Raw genomic sequence first — 20374 nt, forward strand, 5'->3', positions numbered from 1 at the left:
ATCGTCTCGCCGCCGCCTGCTGCGACGGAGCGGCCTGTATCCTGTTCGCCGCATCCATCCGGGGCAGCCGTGGCGAGACCAGACAGCAGCCACCTCCGGCTGCTGCTGCCCTGGCGACTACTGCGGAATCTTGGCCTGCAGTGGTCAACCGGCCCTCCTCTTCGCGGGCCTGCGGGCACATAGCCCGCGGGCCATGCGAGTCGTCCCAGCGGAGACCTTCACGCCGCCTTCGGAATACCGCGGAAGACTGCGTGCACCCTGTCGGCGTGACCTCCGCTGCACGACCTGCCTCAAGTGCATGAAGACCAGGAGACTCCTCCATAGCATGTAACTTGCAGGCGCGTGGGTCTATTTAAGGTTGGGGGGATGTGGGGACGCCTTCGTCCCCTGCGTTCGCTTTCCCTCAACGCACCCCACTGTTGTTAGCTGCCCCCCCGAAAAGCACTCCTCTCGGTTCGGTTACTGTAACTAACAAGGGAGGGCGCTCGCGTCGCAGCGACACCAGCGCCACGGATGGCGTTTTGCTGCGCGCTCGCGGGGAGCGACGGGGTCTCTTCTCCCTCGGCAACGGGAAGCGAGCAGACGTTTCGCTCTTCGTTGACGGGCGCCTCTTGGTCGGAACTTACTCCCGCCGAGCACGTCCCGCTCGACCTCGGAGTTTATCCCTTTGCCCTCGCGTGGGCGGACGTTCGCTCGTAGCCGTGCTGGTGAGTCGGACATCCTAGATTCCTCAGTGTATTTTGTTGCTAGCTGGCGTTATTGTTGCTATAGCAATAAATGCCTTGTTTGTGTCAGCCATTGTGTCGTTCCTTTGTTCCCGCAGAGCAAGGCCCGCCGTGGTCGGCGTGCGCTCAGTAGCGTACGCGACCACGGGGTGGGGTCAGCGCGGTTTTGAACTGAGTCAGCCGCGCTTAAACGGGGAATACGTGTTTATCTCCCCAGTTTTAACCCCACAACTAACAAACTAAAATGAGAAAGAAAGTTGATAAAAAAAAAGAAAGAAAGAAAATCACACTGGAGCTCGACAAAACTTCTCAGAGGCACACGCATTGGGCTCACTCAGATAAGGCAAGCCTTAAATGCAAGTGGCAAGGAGGCGGTGCTCAGCCATGTCGCTTTTCTTCTCCTTTGAAAATTCCTTACTCGATCTGGTGAGAAAAGAGCAAGTTTTTCTCGTCCTACTAATAGCAGTAGTATTATTAACACCACTCAGTGCTGAAATTAATGCAACTCATAAAGCACCTCACCTCTCCTACATTAAGTGTGAGTAGCATAAGTGTACAAGTAATATGATTATTACTTCTTGAACAGCTGTCATGAATCCATAGGATCATGCATTGCGCAAAAAAAGTGGCTGCGTACAATTATTTTGGCATTATCTGCCTCTAAAGGCAGTGGCTCTTGTGAGTTCTGAATGATCGCGGTCAAAAGCAAAGCTGGCTCAAAAAAACATGTTGCAAGCTTCATTCTCTGCAGTACTAGTATGGTCTCTGAAATAGCGTTGTCGTACATGATATGTTACATCATATATAAAGGTCAAAACAGGTCGTGAGAGCTCCACAAAACAGTCGGGGCGCAGGTAGTGAGAGACCAATTGCCGATTCTTAAATGGTAGTTGCATATCCACAATATACCTCAGTGACTCACGTGCTCAAAGCAGCGTTTATAAATAAGCGCGCAGATATATTTTTGATGCCAGTTCTTCCAAATGCAGGCAAAAAATTCGTAACCACTGCTTAATTGTAATTGTTATCCGAGACGGTGCACTAACTCAAACAACCTGATTCGTTGCATGAAAGCGCCGAGCTCCAGCGTGGTTTTGCTGGTTCTTCTTAAATCGTGATTGGCTATTATTGTCATGCAACACTGCATGCGCTAGAGCAGGAAACAGCCGTGAAAACAGATACGTGAATGTTGTTTGTTTGTTTTTTCTTTATTTCGTTTTCTTGTTGCTTTTTGGGGAATTGTGCGCGCTGTTCTCAGCTGTTAGTTTACATGTTTCTTTATTTTATTTTTTGAAACACCCTGAAGGCCCAGCAAGGCATTAGATAGGGGTGGGAATATGAGACCAATAAAGAGTCAAAACAACAAACATGATGAGAGATGACGTTATCAGCATAAACCAAAGTAGTAATTAAAATGGCAAGTAACTTACATACGAAAAGGAAAAGTAGGCAAACAAAAATATTACAATTCAATAATATAACTGCGAAAAAAACAAAAAACTAAGGAACAGCGGTGTTATGAAAATTGCATCGAAACAATTATATAACGCATGACAGCCTAAGAGAACGAACACTAGACACTAAAATTAACACGAATGCTCACAACTAAGAAAAAGCAAGTTCAAAACTAAGTACCCCAAAAACTAAACTGTCCAAAAATTACATAGTCCTATTTAATCAGCGCTTATTTAAAGTCAAGCTCTTTTCCAGCGTTTTCCTCGCCCTTTCCTCTGTGTATCTTACTTTCGGATACCTGTTATTGCCGATTTCACGCAAGAACTACCAGCAGCACGTTTTTCATAAAGATAATCTATAGGGATACACTCCTTAATGGGCCCTTTCATATCTACCTCTTTCGAATCTAAATCAGGATTGTGAGGAGAAAATTAAAAACCTCGATGACATTCTACTCGGAGAACTTGGTCTGTAGATGCTGACCAAATACAATGATATATTCTATTCGCGCGGAGAGAGAACAAAACAGGCAAATTAGTGTTATAATCAAAGAAAGGGCGAAAGTATTGGTCATGTCTTGAAAACGTTGCTGTCCTAATATCAAGGAACACTACGCACTAAGGTCTGAAAGGTCAGTGTAGTATCAACATTGACTTTTCTTTCAAGCGAGACATTCATATGATCAAGAAACTGATCAATAATGATCAATTCTTAGAGCGATAGTGGGCTCATTTTGATGAGAGCAGGAAACTGAGACAAAATTATCGGCCTCTAGTAGCCCGTAAGGGACGCAACTCTCAAATAAAGCATAAAAAAAGATGAACTGGAAATGATACATAAATATTATGTGCAAAAGATTACTTCCTTCTCATCAAATGAATGCGTATTTTGAGACAATGTTTTTCGAAGCCATAGATTAGGATGTGTACACAAAGACACACGTACATAGATGATTTCAATATACGTGCCCAAGAACAAATGTAGGCCGATGTCACGACGGACTGACTTCGAACTGTATAACAATTAGGACGTGTTCGAAACAGAGCACATCCTCTCCCTGCCGTGCAAACAAATAATCGAACTAGCACTATCTTTGACAGGCTTTCTTCTACGTGAGATGCGCACAATGAGCCTTGTCAGCCAGAACCGCCGTCCGTGCATCATGCCGTTCCGAGTCAGTGCAGGGAACCTGTCCGTCCTTCTCATATCTCAAGTTGTCCCGAAAGCTCGATCAGCAAACGCCGAAAGAAGGGCGTTTTCGGAATGGTGCCGCCGCCGCCGGTGCCGTCCTTGAGCCCGCAGAGATCCCGTTCGGGAAATTCTGCTTTCGATTCTTATTTCCCTCCTTTCGTGTTCCGAAGAGGTTGGCCTGACAAGCGGGGAATCGGAGCGTGTTGAGAAGACACGGCATGAATCTGGTCCCGTTATCTCGAAGCAAGTGCGGGTGTGGAGCACGTGCGTGCGAGCAAGTCGGCGTTCGTAGAGGAAAGTGGCCGCGCCCTGCTATAGACAACTGCGCCGGGAGGGCGCCTTTCATTTTCTCTAAGTGGAGTCGGCTGGAGACTCATCGACTGATCTTGTCTCTTGTGCCGCGTCTGTACGAAGCAGTGCGTTTTGGGGAAATTCGCGTCGATGCGTCTGCGTGTCCTTGCCACATCCATTTCTCCTGTGCGGGCCGACATTCTCTTTGAAACCTTGTCTCTATTTCTTTGTTTTCTTGTTTTTGTAATATGTTATCAACTGCAGCACGAGAATGTTAGTCGAAATAGATTTCTTGAGGCTATAGTAGGTTCGTAATTTAAAAGTAAAAAGATACAGATGATGCGGGGCTGCTTTTACCCTTTTGACTGAGCGCACCACCGCCCCTGGCGTGCGGCCATCACTCACGGTTCGAGTGAGTGATTTTCCAGGGGGGTGCAGCCGCCCCCCCTTGCCCCCCCCCCTCCGGACGCCCATGTACAGAACACTAGTTTCCTTTTTGGTTTACCAGTCTTCATAGGTGTGAGTTCCTCTCTTGATAATTTACAAAAACACAGCGTAAATACGGGATGAAGAAAGACGAGGACAGGACGGTGCTATCCTTACAACTGAATGAAATCTTTCTTCGTCCTGTCTTTACGCTACGTTTTTGTTTAGAATGTCTGACCAATTGGCTCTACAGCATACTTTGTCAAATTTCTCTCTTTATTTTGACTTTCCTTTAAAGTCACCTGCCTCTAATGTGCAAGATAAAGGTAGTGTATCACTCGACTGGAGAGTGTAGAAGAGGAGGTTTTTCATCTGTTCGATGTATAAATGCATTTAAAATGCATGACGGGTGAAAGCAGTTAAATATAAAAAAGTATTGGTGTTTCTGGCTTACAGATATCCAATGTAACCATATAAAGGCAGTATGACCTCGACATCACATATTTTACATGAAAGTGATCAAATGATTGCGTCTGGTCACACAAACCAGTGTGGTGAACATTGCTTGAATAAGCGGGCTGTGGGATCCAGTTTGCGAGTCGTGTTAGCTACCTGAATGGAAGACACCGATGAATTAGTGGGATCTGCTGGTTTACTGCAGTCGTTATGGGTGGCCACGGAATCGAGCTTAAAAGAACTCTTAAAGGAACTCTGAACAAGTACCGCCCATATGCAGTACTGAAAAAGACATCTAACCTCACGCCATGCTCCTGTGAGTGATCTATTTAATAAAGTTAGCAGGTAAGTTTAAATTGCAGACCTACAGAGGGTGGAATTTGTACGATGGAATTGTCCCATGTCAAATAGTTCACGTAGTAGTTGCTGCTATCAGTTTCGATTATTTCAAATTTGAATAATGCTCCTCCGACGAATACTAAATAGTTGTATGGTAACTCTTGTGCACTATAATTTAACTTTGCTAGGTATAAAAAATTATGATGATGTTATCATACTTATCGCACAGGTCAAAGTGTTCGTGAAAGGAGAAATGTTGCATGCGCTGATATTGCGAGCAAGATACAGGTACCGTTTCCTTATGTTTTGGCAGCGACCTTGCATCACTTAAAGGACCGTGGTCAATCGCCTTTCTACTCCTAAGCAATTGACTTAAAGGACAGGTTCTAATAGTCCATTGTTGCTAAAATGTAGAGGTGGATTTATCCGTGTTTTGCTTGATTTTGATACTCCTACTGCCATGGAACTTTGGAACTTGTCTTGGCTAAATACAAATGTTTGTAGTAATGGGCGACTGCAGAGCTTAGGGTGACCGTAGCTATATAATGTCAGTGAATACGCTTGATAAACTTGCTCATACCTCTACCGCGTACCCGCACACCAACGCACCGATATGTACAACGAAAGAACTCAATACAATCTCGGCATCCATACTGCACGACATCTGTTGTCTGAGCACTGTGATGTGAAAAGTGATCCTTCATGCGGTTTTGACGACATGGTATCGCGAGGCATACCTCTTTGTTCTCTTCTAAGCGAGTAATACGACAGCCCGTTCCAATAGGCGGCATTCAAATCTTTTCTTTGTTTATGGACATGGCGATGGCGTAGTGTGCGAGAAAGGAAACACATATGGTGTGTTTTAATCGTCCTGTTTCATACGTAGCTTTTGAAGTGCGGTGTCAACTTGTAAATCAATGTGGATCGAATATTTTTTCGTTTGCAGAGCCTCCCGATGGTCCAACAGGGGTGACGGTGACGAACTACACAAGTCGTTCTGCGACGCTGCAGTGGCAGACTCCGTACAACGGCAACAGTCCCATAACACGCTATATATTGCAACACAAGCTCCAAAAAGGTGACACTTTTATTGACTGAAGTGCGCAGCGATTTATATTGCTTTAAATTTATATAAAGCAAAAAAGCTCATGGCTTATGAGAAGGATGACACGTTCCACGCTCCAAGCAGTACTAGTACCGAGCACATATAAGCAATCCATTGATGTGTCTGAACAGTGCGATCGCTAAAGTTGTCCGCTAAGTGTACAATGAGTGCAACGATCTCCCATGGAGGCCCCTCCTTTCAGGTTCATCAGCTTTTAGTAGTCTTTCCGGTTGAAAAAAATTGCGTTTAGTTGGCAGCCAGAAATACTGACAGGCTTTCGAATTTCAGTCCGGCTGCAGAGACTGAGCCCAAGATTCGAGGAGCTATGGTGGAGGAGGAAAAGCATGGCGAGAGGACTTCACACTTTAATGCTATCGAATTCAAAACACATAATTGAATTAATTCTCCTCTACATTTTTTGGCAACTAACTGCGATAGAACAATGGAAATGAGTGCGCGAGTTTTCTTTACTTTCTGACAGTGAAAGCGCTCAAAAAAGAAAAGGACTACAGATCCCTCCTTTGCGCTTTGTATGTCTCTCCTTTTCTGTCGTCCTTGTCTTTTTGAGGGCTTTCACTGTCATAACCGCTATTGAAGGGTAGCACTCACTCCATACAAGAAGGCGGATTGTAATCTTCATGTCTTTGTTCGGAATTGACGGCGGGCAGGCAGTCATGTGAAGAATTGTGTAGCAAACTCGCTGAGAGGGATTGCTCTCACAAAAGACGAGACAATTTCCGTTGAACATCAGTTCCTTAACTACTGATTGCAAGAGTTGTGTACACTCCTCTTGATTTGGGCAGGACAATAAAGTTCTGCCCCACTCTTCTCTTTTATGTACAAGAGTCCTGGAGCGGCCCCGTGTCCCAGCTAGTCGTTCCCGGCTCCGACACACAGGCCACTGTTCGTGGTCTTCAGCCGGTCACCAAGTACGCGCTTCGCATTGTGGCCGAGAATGTGCTCGGACCAGGTACGCCCAGCAACGAGACGTTGGTCGCAACTCAAGAGGAAGGTGAGTGCTGATTGCCACCAAATTATAGAAAATTCATTTCGTCCTGCAAATAATAATAAAAGCATACTTATGCTGAACGGTGAATTTTATGATTACTTTCTTCAGCGGCTCTTAAAGCTGAGCACTGTTTGGGAATTTTCCGCCTTTGCTTGTGACTATTTATTTTGAACATAGATGGAGTCATAATGTTTAAAAATTGACAGAGCCTTAAGTTGCGAGGTCTCGCAATTGCTCCTATATAATATGCGCGGGCGTACAATAGAGTGATAACTAGTGGATATAAAAAGATTTTTTCTTGCACTGAAATTGACCCTGACTAAACTTTTGTACTTAACCAAGAAGCCGGCTTATTATATTCTAGAGACAAACTAAATGCAATTTTAATCTTTAATTTCTCAATTATTGGGGTCTCTTTGTTATCTAGCTCTGAGCAAATGATTCGAACCTTTGATGCTATGAAAGATGTTTTTCTTCTCGATCTGCCTATTTATTACGCTCGCAGCTCCCACTGGTGCGCCGTCTTCTTTGACCGTCCATACAACTGGTTCTCAATCGCTGAAAGTTTCATGGAAGGTGAGTGCTACTATGAGGGAATACTTCGTTTCAGTTTATTGTTCGGCTGCTACTCGTAAGACACCGGTTCAATCCCGGCCGCGGCGGTCGAATTTTGATGGAGGCGAAATTCGAGAGGCCCGTGTACAGTGCGATGTCAGCGCATGTTAAAGAACCCCAGTTGGTCGAAATTTCCGGAGCCCTTCACTACGGCGTCTCTCATAGCCTGAGTTGCTTTGGGACGCTTAACTCCATAAAAAAAAATCAAACCATTATTACCCACGTAACGTTTGAAAACTCATACAAGAAGCCTGTAATGGCGACTTCAAAAATTAGACATCCCTTGAAGTCTATGCTTGAAATGTATTTTTCGTGACTTGTCTAAACTATTGTATTTTTCAGTATGCGGGACCCCTAAATGGTTCTAAGCATGGGCCTACCTAGAACACTAATTTATTTCGCTTTTTTTTTGCACTGAAGATTGAATACAGTTGACCTCATTTGTGATAATTTCCCTGGTTTTTGAGATGTACCGTTCCGTCGGGTTACCTCCTTAGAAGCTTTGTGTTGCCGGTGTGTGAGCAACGAGCTTTGTAGCGTGGGGAGCTGATACTCCATCCAGGGGTTAGTTGTTTGCAACTAACTAGCAGGCAGCAGAAGATTTTTGTTTATTGCTTGTTCTTTTATTTCTAAGCAGTCACCTCACTCTGTGCACATGTTGTTGCTAAATGGATTATAATAAAAACAGTTAAAAGGGATTTGCTTTTCCACTCCATCAGAATCATTGCAGGCAAGCCACTGGACTGATGGCGAGAAAGGTATCACGAAACTACTAAACGGAGAAATTGCAAGAGATTCTGAGGCTTATTTAGGGTTTTCCTGTAGTGGAAGCTATGAGCGATCGCCGGTAGCTCTAAGGCCTGTGTCTTTGGCTGGTTAGTGCCTGCGAACAGCGCGCTGGTGAAAGCCGGCGTCTCGGGCTCGTAGCTTCTACTGCATAACCACAGAAATCTGTCTCCGAGTATAGAGGCTGCCAGCGGTCAATCTCTTTTCGCGGGTGACCCCTCTAGGTGTCAATGCACTTAAATATGACACACGTCTAATGCTATCTGAGGTTACGCTAGACAAAAGGACGCGCCTCACATGCTGACAAAAATTATATCAAGCGGAAGTATTAATGTGCCCCGTGTTTTGAAGAGCATTGTTCACTGGTGCTCACCAGAAATGTATCAGCTCACAAAACCCACGAGTCAGTTATCATCCAGACAACGCCTAACACACTCAACAGGCATGAGGGCACTTGCATGATCCTATCTGTTTATAATAAGTAAAAACGCTTCTATGTGCTACAAAAACTTTAATACGTCCGCCCGCTGCCTGACTGTGAGCAAGGAAGTCGTTTTTTTTCACAATGCTCACTGACCAGTGAACATCATCAAAAAATTTCCTGTCAGGCTCATGTGAGATAATTTATGCGCGAAATTCCTACAGAAATGTATATTACCAGGTTTATTTCTGTAAGACTTAATAGAAAAAATTCAGGGGCACTTTGGCTCTCTAAAGTGCTGCAAGGCGAAAGCGTTTCCTGGCACACTGTTTGTTTTCATTTACTTTTTTATTTTTCATATTTTTTTATTTTTATTTCTATCTTATTTTTATTTTGTTTTTCTTTTGTTCATTTTCTTATTTTTATTTTTATTTTTCCTTTTCCTGACTTTATTCCTTTTATTTTATTTATGAAACCCATGCATTCACTACAGATGCGCCGTTATTCATGCTCTAACCTTGAGCCTTCGTGGCGGAGTGGTAGCAACCCCGCTTCAAATGCCAAAGGCCCTGGTTCGATTCCCACCCTCGGCGCAGTTTCTTTTTAAGCAGTGACACCGAAAGGCGGACAAGTCTGCCGACACCGCTGCCGACGCGTCTGCTAACGACAGTATGAGGCATTTTAAAGGCTTTCGCCTTAAAACGATGCTAAAAATGTCTGAAGAGAGCCGAAGAGAGCCGAAGAGCGCATTTGTTGTGGCATATACTTGATTTACGGGGTTTAACGTCCCGAAACGACTCAGGCTGTGAGAGACGCCGTAGTGAAGGGCACCGGAAATTTCGACCACCTGGGGTCTCTAACGTGCACTGCCATCGCACAATACACGAGTCTCTAGAATTTCGCCTCCATCGAAATTCAACCGTCGTGGCCGGGATCGAACCCGAGTCTTTCGGGTCAGGAGCCGAGCACCATAACCACTGAGCTACCGTGGCGGGCTGTTGTGGCATATGTTCCCTTCAGACCATACTACAGAATGAGTGGTGCCACTGGGATAATGTAACCTCGTGCGCTTCTAACTTAGCTCTCTGGCAAAGCTGCATTGTTCAGTTGCTCTTCGTTGAAGAGCGCAAAAGGTAAAATTAAACATGTTTTTCCCATTCCGAACACCTGGAAGGGCCATGTAAAGTTTTTTCCTTCCAGTATTGGTGTTGATTTTATTAAAATGTTGCTCCCGTAGTAACCTAATGACACGGACAGCCAACGTGATACTTAGATTTACAAAGCTTTCACCACACCTAACCTAGCCACTCCTCTCTGCTTCTTTATCTGTGCCCATGACTCGCAGGCGCCCAACAAGGAGCAGCAGCACGGAACCATTCTCGGTTACCGCATCGGCTACCGCGTAGCCCATACGGACGATAGCTTTCAGTTTAAACAGGTCGAGGCCCGTCGAAGTGCCGCCTCTTCTCTGTTTGGCGGTCGCAACAAAGAAGAGCAGGCCGAAGGACCGGGAGAAGAGCAGAAGGACGAAGATGCCCTGGAGACCACGTATCTGACCAACCTCCGTCGCCTCACCAAGTATGGAATTGTGGTGCAGGCCTACAACGCCGCGGGCACGGGACCGGCTTCGGATGAGGTCATCGCCACCACACTCGAGACAGGTAGACGTATTGTATTTCCAGTATTAGATTTACCGAAATCCAAAGCGTGGCTACGTTGTCACTTTTGCACCGCATGAGCCCAGCACTTAGTTCTTGCTTGACGCCGCGCATGGGGTGGCCTACTTCCTTGTCCTCGCACATGTTCGCATTGGCCTGCTTCAAGAGGCAGGGCCTGTCTTCACACTACATCGGGCCACTTTCGCTCTCTCGCTGGTTCCTATACTGCAATGCAGACTGCGCTCGTTCTCTTCGGTCGGTGTTGATGTAGGTCTAGCAGCTGGAGACGAAACACGCTTCTAGAAGGTAGCGTAGCTTCGTAGTTCTCGAACCATGTCCACTCAGAGTCTTCGAGAGCGAAGCAGACATTCCGCTCTTCTTCCAAACCGTTGTATACTAGTAACTGTAAAGCTGCTGTAAAGCCGTTATAACTGATCGAGTGAATCTTCAGCGCCCTCGAACTGCTCTACATCGAAAGATGGTGGCTTTCGCGAGTGGTTGACAACAAGCTGAGCGGGTGAGCTCTCTCCGCTATGCCTAGGAGCCGCATTTGAACGGTGCATAGTCCTCACAGCTATGGTTGTGGGCCTTATGAAAACCGTTGACACATTAAATGCGTCAGAACAAAGCAAAAATAAAACAAAACAAAGTGCCTTTCAAAATATAAGAAACGATAAGTTGTTTATCTGCAGACATAAGTGCTATATCTTATCACTTCTGGCAATTTTATTTCTCTTTCGAAATTTCAAAACTCCTAATCAATTTTAATAAATGTATGCGACGCGCAATATCCCTTATCCTTTTACCATACTTGTAAAACGTCGCTCTGCAATGTACCCTTCTGTCTTCATTTTACTGTACAGGAACACAGCCCGTTGTGCCACCTGGTGTTAGGGGCAGGGCACTTTTATTTTTATTTTTAAAGAGTTTTCTAAGATATGTACAGGGACTTTAAAGGCATTCCTGAAGTAAGGATGTGTGATTGCTACATAATTAACTAGTTGTCACATTTCCAATATACAAAGCTAATTTTATTTTTGCTACACGTTGAGACACTGCAAATAATAGTACCATACGTTATACTGTTCTCTATTCACTTAAATATAGAATTTTGGCTTTCATTCTGTAGTGAGTACGAGTTTAATCTAACGGAATACCGTAGATTACAATTAGAGAACTCCTTGTGCATGATTAGCATTAAGTGTAGCGTAGTTTTACCACTCAGGTTGTAATCATTGGAAACACAGCTGTAAGCGTATTACATATACGGCGTCATTCAGATTATGGAATACAGATTTTGCAAAGCGGTGAATATGCGTATGTGCGGTGTCTATCTTGATTACATGACATGGCAGACATTATTTACCCAATAGGGGCCAACGAAAAGAGGGGGAAATAAACGCAATACAGTGAGCAACCTTATTGTTGGTTTTAGGGCACAAATATATTGAGAAATTCTGAAATAGCTAAAAGTAAAAGAGCAGACTGCACAAAATGAACAGATCAGTTCACTAAGGGTGGGAACTTGAATTTGAATTAGGTTTATTTGTGCCATTAAATTTTGGCGTCTACTATAAAGGAAGCTCGAAAACAGCCGCCGAAAATGAACATTTTTGATGTCGGAAAGGCTCACCGCGCAGAAATAAACATAATAGCCTTGCAAGTCAGGGGCGCAGCGAACAGACGTCACGGGGCTTGCGGCAGCACTAAAGCTGGCCGCATCATGTTGTCACAGCCAATGGAATCCCTGCATCCTGTAAGAACAGAACAGCAATAAAAAAAAGCGACAACTGTAGCTTACGTTAAAAGAAATTTTCGCCGCATAGCAACGAAAGCGAGGCCATACAAGACGGGAAGCACTGAGTTCCTCAGTCGCGAACAATAGCATTGGCGTCAGTACTGAACAAAGAGAGAGAAAAACCAAAACTAAAGTTACAAGAGAACGTCACAAGTTCTACGCGAGCCATTTCCTGTGGCGAAGTGCAGGGTATTCCCCTCATCCAGCGTTCTGTTTATTTTCTTCGCCTCTAGTAGGTTCCTTGCCGTACATTGCTCCGCTGGTCGTTCGCTTTTGCTTGCCTCTTTTGCGAAGCTACGTTTTGGGACGCTTATTTCTTTTGGCTACATGCGAGCTGGACGACACATGGTGCCTCCGAACGGCAAGAAAATTAGAGGGGAAGCCACATCAGGCCATAAAATCTGCGACAAGAGGTATAAGGCGGATACAGAAGGCTGCTTTCGACTGTGCGTATTACTAGAACCTAACAAATTGATACAGATGGGAAAAATACGAAAACGTAATGCTCAGCGGTGCCACAAAACTTACACAATTTGTCATTGTCGTAGCGTTAAAGGATTGGTTCGAACGTGAGATATTTTTAGCAAAAAAAACTAAAAAAGACCACTATTGGAAGTTTGATGACAAGTATTTATGCCAAGTAGTTTTACTAACTGAGCAATAGTTTCGGCTGAAAATGAAAAAAAGAAACTGTAGGGAAAGAAAGACTTTTAATGAAGGATGGTAGTAAGATCGAATATTAGCACAACTCGTCTGATGTTCATGAAAACATTCTGAGGATCACATGCGGCACCCGCGCACCAGCAGTACAACGCACATGTCTTAGCATGGTGACTACTTTAGTGTCCTGTACATTTTCTCCCTGTCAGCTCCTCCCACATCTCCGTCTATCAAGGCCAGCCCTCTCTCAACAACGTCGCTCACAGTACAATGGGAAAGAGAACCGAAGGACAAGTCCTCGGTCACAGGTAAGCGACCATTATTTGAGAACTGTTTTAAATGTTCGCATTGTATATCTAAAGTTATAACAGCTGAAATAAATGGTTATCATCCACAGTCGAAAAAATCATAATCCTGACAACTTATTTATGCTGGATAGCACAAGATGGACAGAAATTACTTTCTGCTTTGAGACGAGAACTGTGTCTCTGTCGGTCTTCCGCAAAAAACAGCACCACGAAAACCGAGAATGCAGCAGGACATTTCAACAAGTGGCCTTGGGGTTTCCCATATGTGGTGCCTAGATGACGCAATTTCTCATATATTTTATTTCGGAAAAGATTAGCATCATTCCAAAATATTTACTGGGTAGCATGCGACGAGACTTTCGTTCCCTCCTTTAAAGATAGAATTTTTTTTCTGAGACGATCGCAAAAGTGTTGCTAATTGAAGCCGAATATTTTCTTGCATTTGAGAAATTTTTCCCGTCATACTTCAATGTTAAGCACCAATATTCAGTAAAAGTTGTGACTTAGAAGTACGCTCTTTTTTATTTTGTGAAGTGAAATTGATGATTTCTGCTGTTAAAATACATATCCTCTTCTCTGCAATCTGCCCTAAATGCAATTCAGCCCTCACATCATCTCGATCTTTCTATTGGAGCTAGTTTGCAACTTCCGAGGCTTATGTACTCATAATCGTTTATTATTCACCCAGAGAAATTCAATAGTTCAAGGTCATAACTGACAGGTATGCATGTCCTCGGGAGGACGCCTTAAATACATGGGGGACGAATAGGCTCCGCCTTTAAGGGCATGACGCAACAGTGGTTCCTCTTGTCCACGCAGACACGGACGCGCTTCCTGTTTCACAATCACCGCCATTGTGTAAAAGACATAAGGCATACATACCAAGCCCCGCTTGAACAAACGTGCACGAACGTGACTGCGTGACGTAGTGATAGCGTGTCAGACTTGCAACCCGAGGGCTCGAGAGTCGGGGGTTTCAGATGCGGCGCTGGTGTGGCTGGCGCTATCTATGGGACCTTCTTGCAATCGACTAGCCCTACTTTTCCGTCACGCCGACGGCAACACCGACCGCGGTTTTTCTGCGACACGACCCACACCGTGATGTCGTCGGCATACATCGCGTGTCGGATGCCCGGGATTTCCTTGAGTCGTCTTGCTAGCCCGATCATCGCCATATTGAACAGGACGGGCGATATCACGGGGCCTTGTGGTGTTCCTTTGCAAGGCGTGGTGAAGACGTCGCTTCTCAGCTCGCCTAGTCCCACGGTCGCTGTTCTGTCGCTCAGGAAGGCCCTGATGTAGTCGTGGGTTCTTCCCCCGCAGTTGGTGTTGTTGATGCCTTCCATGATGGCGGCGTGGCTCACGTTGTCGAAGGCTCCCTTTATGTCGAGGGCCATGACAACGTTTTCGCCACTTCTCGGCATTTTCTCGAGTACTTCCTCCTTGAGTTGGAGTAGTACGTCCTGCGTAGACAGGTGGGCTCTGAACCCGTACATGCTGTCTGGGTACAGTTGGTTCTTCTCTAGGTGCGACTGGATCCTTTTTGTGATTACTTTCTCGTACATCTTGCCCAGGCACGACGTGAGGGAGATCGGCCTGAGGTTCTCGACCTGGAGTTTCTTGCCAAGGATCGTTAGGGGAGAAGCAAGACAGACTACAAGAAGCTGCGACCTGCGTAGAGACCTACGTCAGGGAGAGAGGCCTGAGATGTTCGACGGAGAAGTCGGAAATCATCAGGATCGGAAGAAATCCTACCAAAGCCTCGCTGGAAGTAGTTCTAGAGGGGCAACTGATCCAAGAACAGAACATGGTACGAATCCTAGGCATGTGGCTGCAGAGCAGCCGAAAATGCAGCCATACCATCAGCCTGCTGAGAAGAGCCGCGGAGCAGGTTGGCAGAATGATCAGTAGAGTCTCTCAGAGAAGGTACGGGATGAAAGAAGAAGATACCCTCAAACTCGTCAACAGCCTAATCGTTAGCAGAGTTATGTACTCCTTGCCCTACCACGCAACAACAAAGGCGGAGCGAGAGCAAGCCGACTGTATCCTCAGGAAGGCATACAAGATTGCTCTACACCTGCCCAGAAACGCATCAAACGAGAAGCTACTCCAACTCGGAATCAGCAATACCTTCGATGAGCTTGCCGAGGCTCAATTGGGGGCACAACTCATCAGACTCAGAGGCTCCTCTACGGGAAGGGCGCTCCTGAGAAGGTTGGGTCGGAACACGTGCGGACTGGTAGACAGATACGCGGACGTACCGGACGACCTTAGAAAGACCTTTAATGTAGGACCCCTGCCTAAAAACATGGATCCTAACCTACACGAGGACAGACGAAAAGCAAGGGCCAAGCAGATAGAAAGGAGGCTAGGCCGATCAGAGAACACAGTCTATACGGACGCCCCCATGTACGTACATGCAGGGAAGCGCTTAGCCGCTACGGTGGTAGTTAATAGCACAGGAGACATGGCCACATGCGCCTCAGTGGAGGTCGTGGGCATAACGGAGGCCGAGGAAATTGCCGTCGCGCTGGCGGTAGCAGAAGGCTACCGGAAAGGCCGATCCCTAAACATCTTAACAGACTCGAAAGACACGTGTAAAAACTATACGAAGGGCAGAATTAGCGGCATGGCCCTCAGGATAATCAGTGGGGCTGCAGCCTCTGCTGAGAAGACACCCATACAACACATAATCTGGGTCCCAGGCCACGCAGGCGTAGCGGGGAACGAAAGAGCAGACAGCCTAGCTCGAGGGCTTACATACCGAGCAGGCATGTCAGATGTTCTGGAGCTTCAGCTACTAGCATGCGAGGGGGGATACACAGAGACATTACAACTATACAGGGGGACTAGATTCAAGTACCCACCACCACACAAAGCCCTCACGAGGGAGGAAGCAGTCGGCTGGCGTAGGCTACAAACAAACTCCTTCCCCAACTTGTACATCTATAACAAGATGTCACCAACACAATACAGAGCAAACTGCCCCTGGTGCGGCGACACACCCACACTATACCACATCACATGGGAGTGCAAACGAAATAAAGCATTCCACCAACACGAATTCCCGAGTGCGGAGCAATGGGAGAGCCGGCTCACCAGCAGCGAGCTCGCGGCCCAAAGGGCCTTAGTGCGGCACGCTATTGATGCAGCGCGACTCAGTGGAGCCCTGGACTAGGGGCCCAACCTTGCTGAAGAGAAGCCTCAAGTCGCCGGCGCCACGAAAGACGACGGAGGCTTCGAATCCGCGAATCTCTTAAAAGATCTCAATAAAAGTTTTCTACTACTACTCTGCGACACGAAGCCTGTGCTCTTTCGCGTAATGGAGGTCTGAATTCACCTAAGATGATAGACTCGTGCAGCGGCGTATGGAGGCAAACGCAATTTACGAAGGTCGAAAAACACCAAAAGTAGTTCTGTAAAGGGTGCTTGTTCGTAAGTAGAGCCTTTATGAGGCAAAACGCAACTCTCAATGCTAAAGCGCTGGCTGTTGCTAGCGTTTTGTCCCCTTTCATTCCTACTTTATTTTTCTTTATTTTTCTTTTTATTTATTTCTTTTCTTCCCAATTTTACTTTTTAGTTCTTTTTTGTTTCCTACTTGTGCTTTTTATTTATTTATTTTTCCTTTTTCGTTTCCGTTTCCGTTTACGTTTCATTTGTCATTTTCTTTCACACTTTTCTTCTTTATTTTCTTTTTCCATTTTCTTTAACATTATCTCTTTATGCCTTTCATACATCTCTTTGTCTCTATTTATCCTTCCTTTTTCGTTCCTTTCTTTTATTTCATTACTTTGTTCTCGTCGCACGAATAACTGGAGAGACCAATAATTCATACTCGTAACTATGCCAGTACTGAAATGTGAACGATGGTAAGATACCGAGTTTGAAAAAGAAATCCGCTAATGCGTCGCTTATTTCACGGGCAATAAATTCAGAAATGGTTTGAATTGAGCACGAACTGTCGTACATATCCTGCGACCAGGCTTTCGCAAGACGCACGGACGATACTTTTAGCCTCCTTTGTCGCAATGATCACATGCCCTTAGGTGCAACGACAGTTTATCAGCCATAACTACTCGGTTGAGTAGAAGTGTTTAATACACAGAATGAAGAGATTTTAGAACTACTATTTACTTAATTGTTTTTTATCCCACTTTTGCAAACGTAAGTTAGCACAAAATCACCTGTCGCATTTCCATAACACCAACTGCATCCGCACGTAAGAGAGTTGCAAAACCAACATGCAAGTTAGAAGTTAGCAACGAAATCAGTTTTCATTAAAAATAAAGGACGTGGACTACATTTAGTCCAAATGCGATTGTGAAAGGATGTCGACTATGAAAGACCAGTAGTGTAGTGCCCATATCAAGCAGAGACATAAATGACGCAGAGTACAAAATTAAAATGTAATAATTTTTTTCACCACAACAAATGGCGTGACGAAAAAGAAATACATCACCTAGCACACAACAAGACATCTCCCGTAATTCGCTCGTGATTCAGAACGACGTACAAAGGAAGCGGACTTTTCTTTGCCGTAGCAGCGAAACCTTGTCTTCGAGTGAGGTGGACGAGGAGATTTGCTTTGTCGAAAAATCGTGTGAAAGGACCCTGATGCCCAGTTGCAACACCTTTTAGTGCTCGCGCAATGCTATAATATTTTCGGAGACGATCACAACGGCTTGATCTACGTACTATACTTGTCTATTTTAAGTTTTTGAGCCCGGTAACGCAAATGCATTTTGGACACGGTGCTCATAAACCAGTCAATCTTATTCAACATGATTTTAGCTTTAGAAATCTGTTTATTCAAATAAAAATTTTATTTTGTTCATAATCTTTAGAAACGGCATCATATTATGCCGTCGGAACGATCATTGGTCTCCATGGTTAATTTAAAAAGAAAATATAAGTGTATTTTTTTTTCGAAGAGAGAGTTCTTGTGCCTAACTTTTCGTGACTACTGCCCCCAACATCCTGCCCCTCACTGCAAAATCGGGCATGACAAATAGTCTGTGGGATTTCCTAATGTTCGTGCAGGTATTAAACAAAACTCGCTCAGATGAGAGTTACTCGTTGCCATCGGGTCGAAGACAAGCTCCTAGTCACTGCACAGATACCATGTAGGCGGGTGGAACACAGCCGCCCCACGCAGGCACGGAGTGGCGCCAAGCAAACAGAGATAGCCGGCCGGGCCATGCGTAGTTCTTCTCTACCGGGCTGCTGGCTGCGCAAACATCGCCCTGTGCAAACAGGGTTCGCGTGTCCCTGTCCAGGGGGCGAGTTCGCGCTCGCTCTGTCCGCTCTAAGCACCGTGTTCATCCGCTATCGACTGGCGTGCCTGACTGCCGCTTCTAAGCTTCGAGCACTTTTAAATACTTTTTTTAATTAAGTTCCGGCTGCAGTCATTTCAAATGGTTGGCAGTGCGCTCAATGGGGAGCCCTCTACCCTTTCATTGGAGGCTGTGAAAAGTTTCTCACCGGAGTAGTCATGAGCTTTAACCGGCGCATACGAGGGCGAAAAATTCTGGTCGTCAACCTCCCTATCAACAACACATGAGCGCTGCTTGGAATGCATCCTGGTTGGATTAGTGACTGCAGCATGCGTGAGCCGGGTGGTCACTGTACCGAACAAAATTTCGATCGTTCAAAATCACCTGTGATGCTCTAAGGCTTAAGTTTGTAGCTATCTTAATTAAAGAGTAAGGGGCCGTGTTTTTTACGAATCGTTTGAAACGACAATTTGTTGCATCTCCTCCGCTAGGCGCAATATCCTGCGACATAACCCTTCTTAGAAGCCAGCAGTGTCATCGGGCTGTTAAGGTTCGAAAGTTGCGATCTGACCCGTCATCCCAGCCAAACAAAAAATCAGCCGGGACGAAAAAATCACCTCGAAATTCTGCCCTCAGGCACCATTTCGTAAGGGCAGTGCGCTTTGTGTGGTTTAGGCCTGGCGATTTTTTGTTATATGGTGCAATACCAGGATATTATGATCACATGCTCAAGAGAAAAGCTACAAACTTCTCTGTCCTAAAGGTACGTTCCAAATTCTTGAAATCAGCGCAATAAAATAAAGGGGAATGCACGAACTCTATGGTTATTTTGTTTTCCAATTCTTTACAAGAAAGATCTGCAAAATGAATGAAGGAAGACTGAGCGTTAACCCAAGTTTTGTACGAAAAACGGGACCGTGCAGAGTACAGAAAAAGAAAGAACCGTCTTCTTTCTAAGTGGTTCTTACACTTCGCAATTTTCGCGCCGGCTCACAGAAGCGCAAACCATCTAAAGAACGACGTACAATGAAGGGTGACATCACTCTTTCGCCCCGATTTCACTGGCACTCTTCAAGTACAGCGCATCGTTCATGGTGCACTTTTTCCAATCTTGTGGTCGTGGAAACTACGGCAGAATAACCGCGGCGTCCTGAGTGCATCCAATCAGTGGACGTGGCTTAAACAGCCGCGGAGTGCTCTGTGTTGCTAGCTGCTGTGTGTTGTACTGACGAGTGAAACTCTGTTCATCTTTTTTTTTTTCGTATGCGTGTGTGTGTGTGCGCTAGGCTTTAATCCTAACGGCGACCATTCCTGGGCACTTTCATGCATGTTGGCGGTGTTTCTGACAGAGTACGTGCTCCACTACCGCATGGAACACGGCGAGTGGAAGAAGCTGCCCCTGAATTCCACTAAGCAGACCTTTGTGCTGGACGGGCTCAAGTGCGGAACAACGTACCGCCTCTACATGACCGCCTCCAACAGCCTGGGCAGTGGGGAGCCCGGAGAAGAGGTTCTCGTTAGCACACGGGGTGCAGGTTTGTGCATTAATCGATGGCAACGGCTTTTTATTTTAAAGTTGTGTTTAAACGTGATGGTTTTAATTCGCATTGCTACCTTTCTCAGTACGCTTACCTGCATACACTGTTCGCTGCTTTCGAACGTACTTTTTTCTAACGCTTTTTTTTGCTTCAAATGTGGCCATTGGTCTAAGTTTCGTTTCGAGCTTTTTTTCTGTATGTTTGCTTTTTTTGCTGGGGTTGTTGGTAGCTATATTCTTGCCCCGCCCTTTTTCGTACTGTATCACACTCAACCCGTTGCCAAAGCCGTTCCTGTGTTTCCTTGAGTAGAAATGACGGAT

At 45.5% G+C, this 20374-nt stretch overlaps 1 protein-coding gene across 1 annotated transcript in view; it reads left to right on the forward strand.

Moving 5' to 3' along the window:
* The window catches only part of LOC149371685 (cell adhesion molecule Dscam1-like), a 93703-nt gene that overhangs the window by 67471 nt on the left and 5858 nt on the right, over positions 1 to 20374 (forward strand). Inside the window, exons 15-20 of the mRNA XM_089580974.1 lie at positions 5830 to 5961; positions 6833 to 7000; positions 7503 to 7573; positions 10165 to 10480; positions 13145 to 13243; positions 19866 to 20051. Of these exons, the coding sequence (XP_089437100.1) occupies positions 5830 to 5961; positions 6833 to 7000; positions 7503 to 7573; positions 10165 to 10480; positions 13145 to 13243; positions 19866 to 20051 (972 nt within the window). The remainder of the gene's footprint in view (positions 1 to 5829; positions 5962 to 6832; positions 7001 to 7502; positions 7574 to 10164; positions 10481 to 13144; positions 13244 to 19865; positions 20052 to 20374) is intronic.

The sequence above is a fragment of the Amblyomma mixtum genome, chromosome 1 (genome assembly GCF_055824585.1).
Source record: "Amblyomma mixtum isolate Tamu chromosome 1, ASM5582458v1, whole genome shotgun sequence".
NCBI lineage: Eukaryota > Metazoa > Arthropoda > Arachnida > Ixodida > Ixodidae > Amblyomma > Amblyomma mixtum.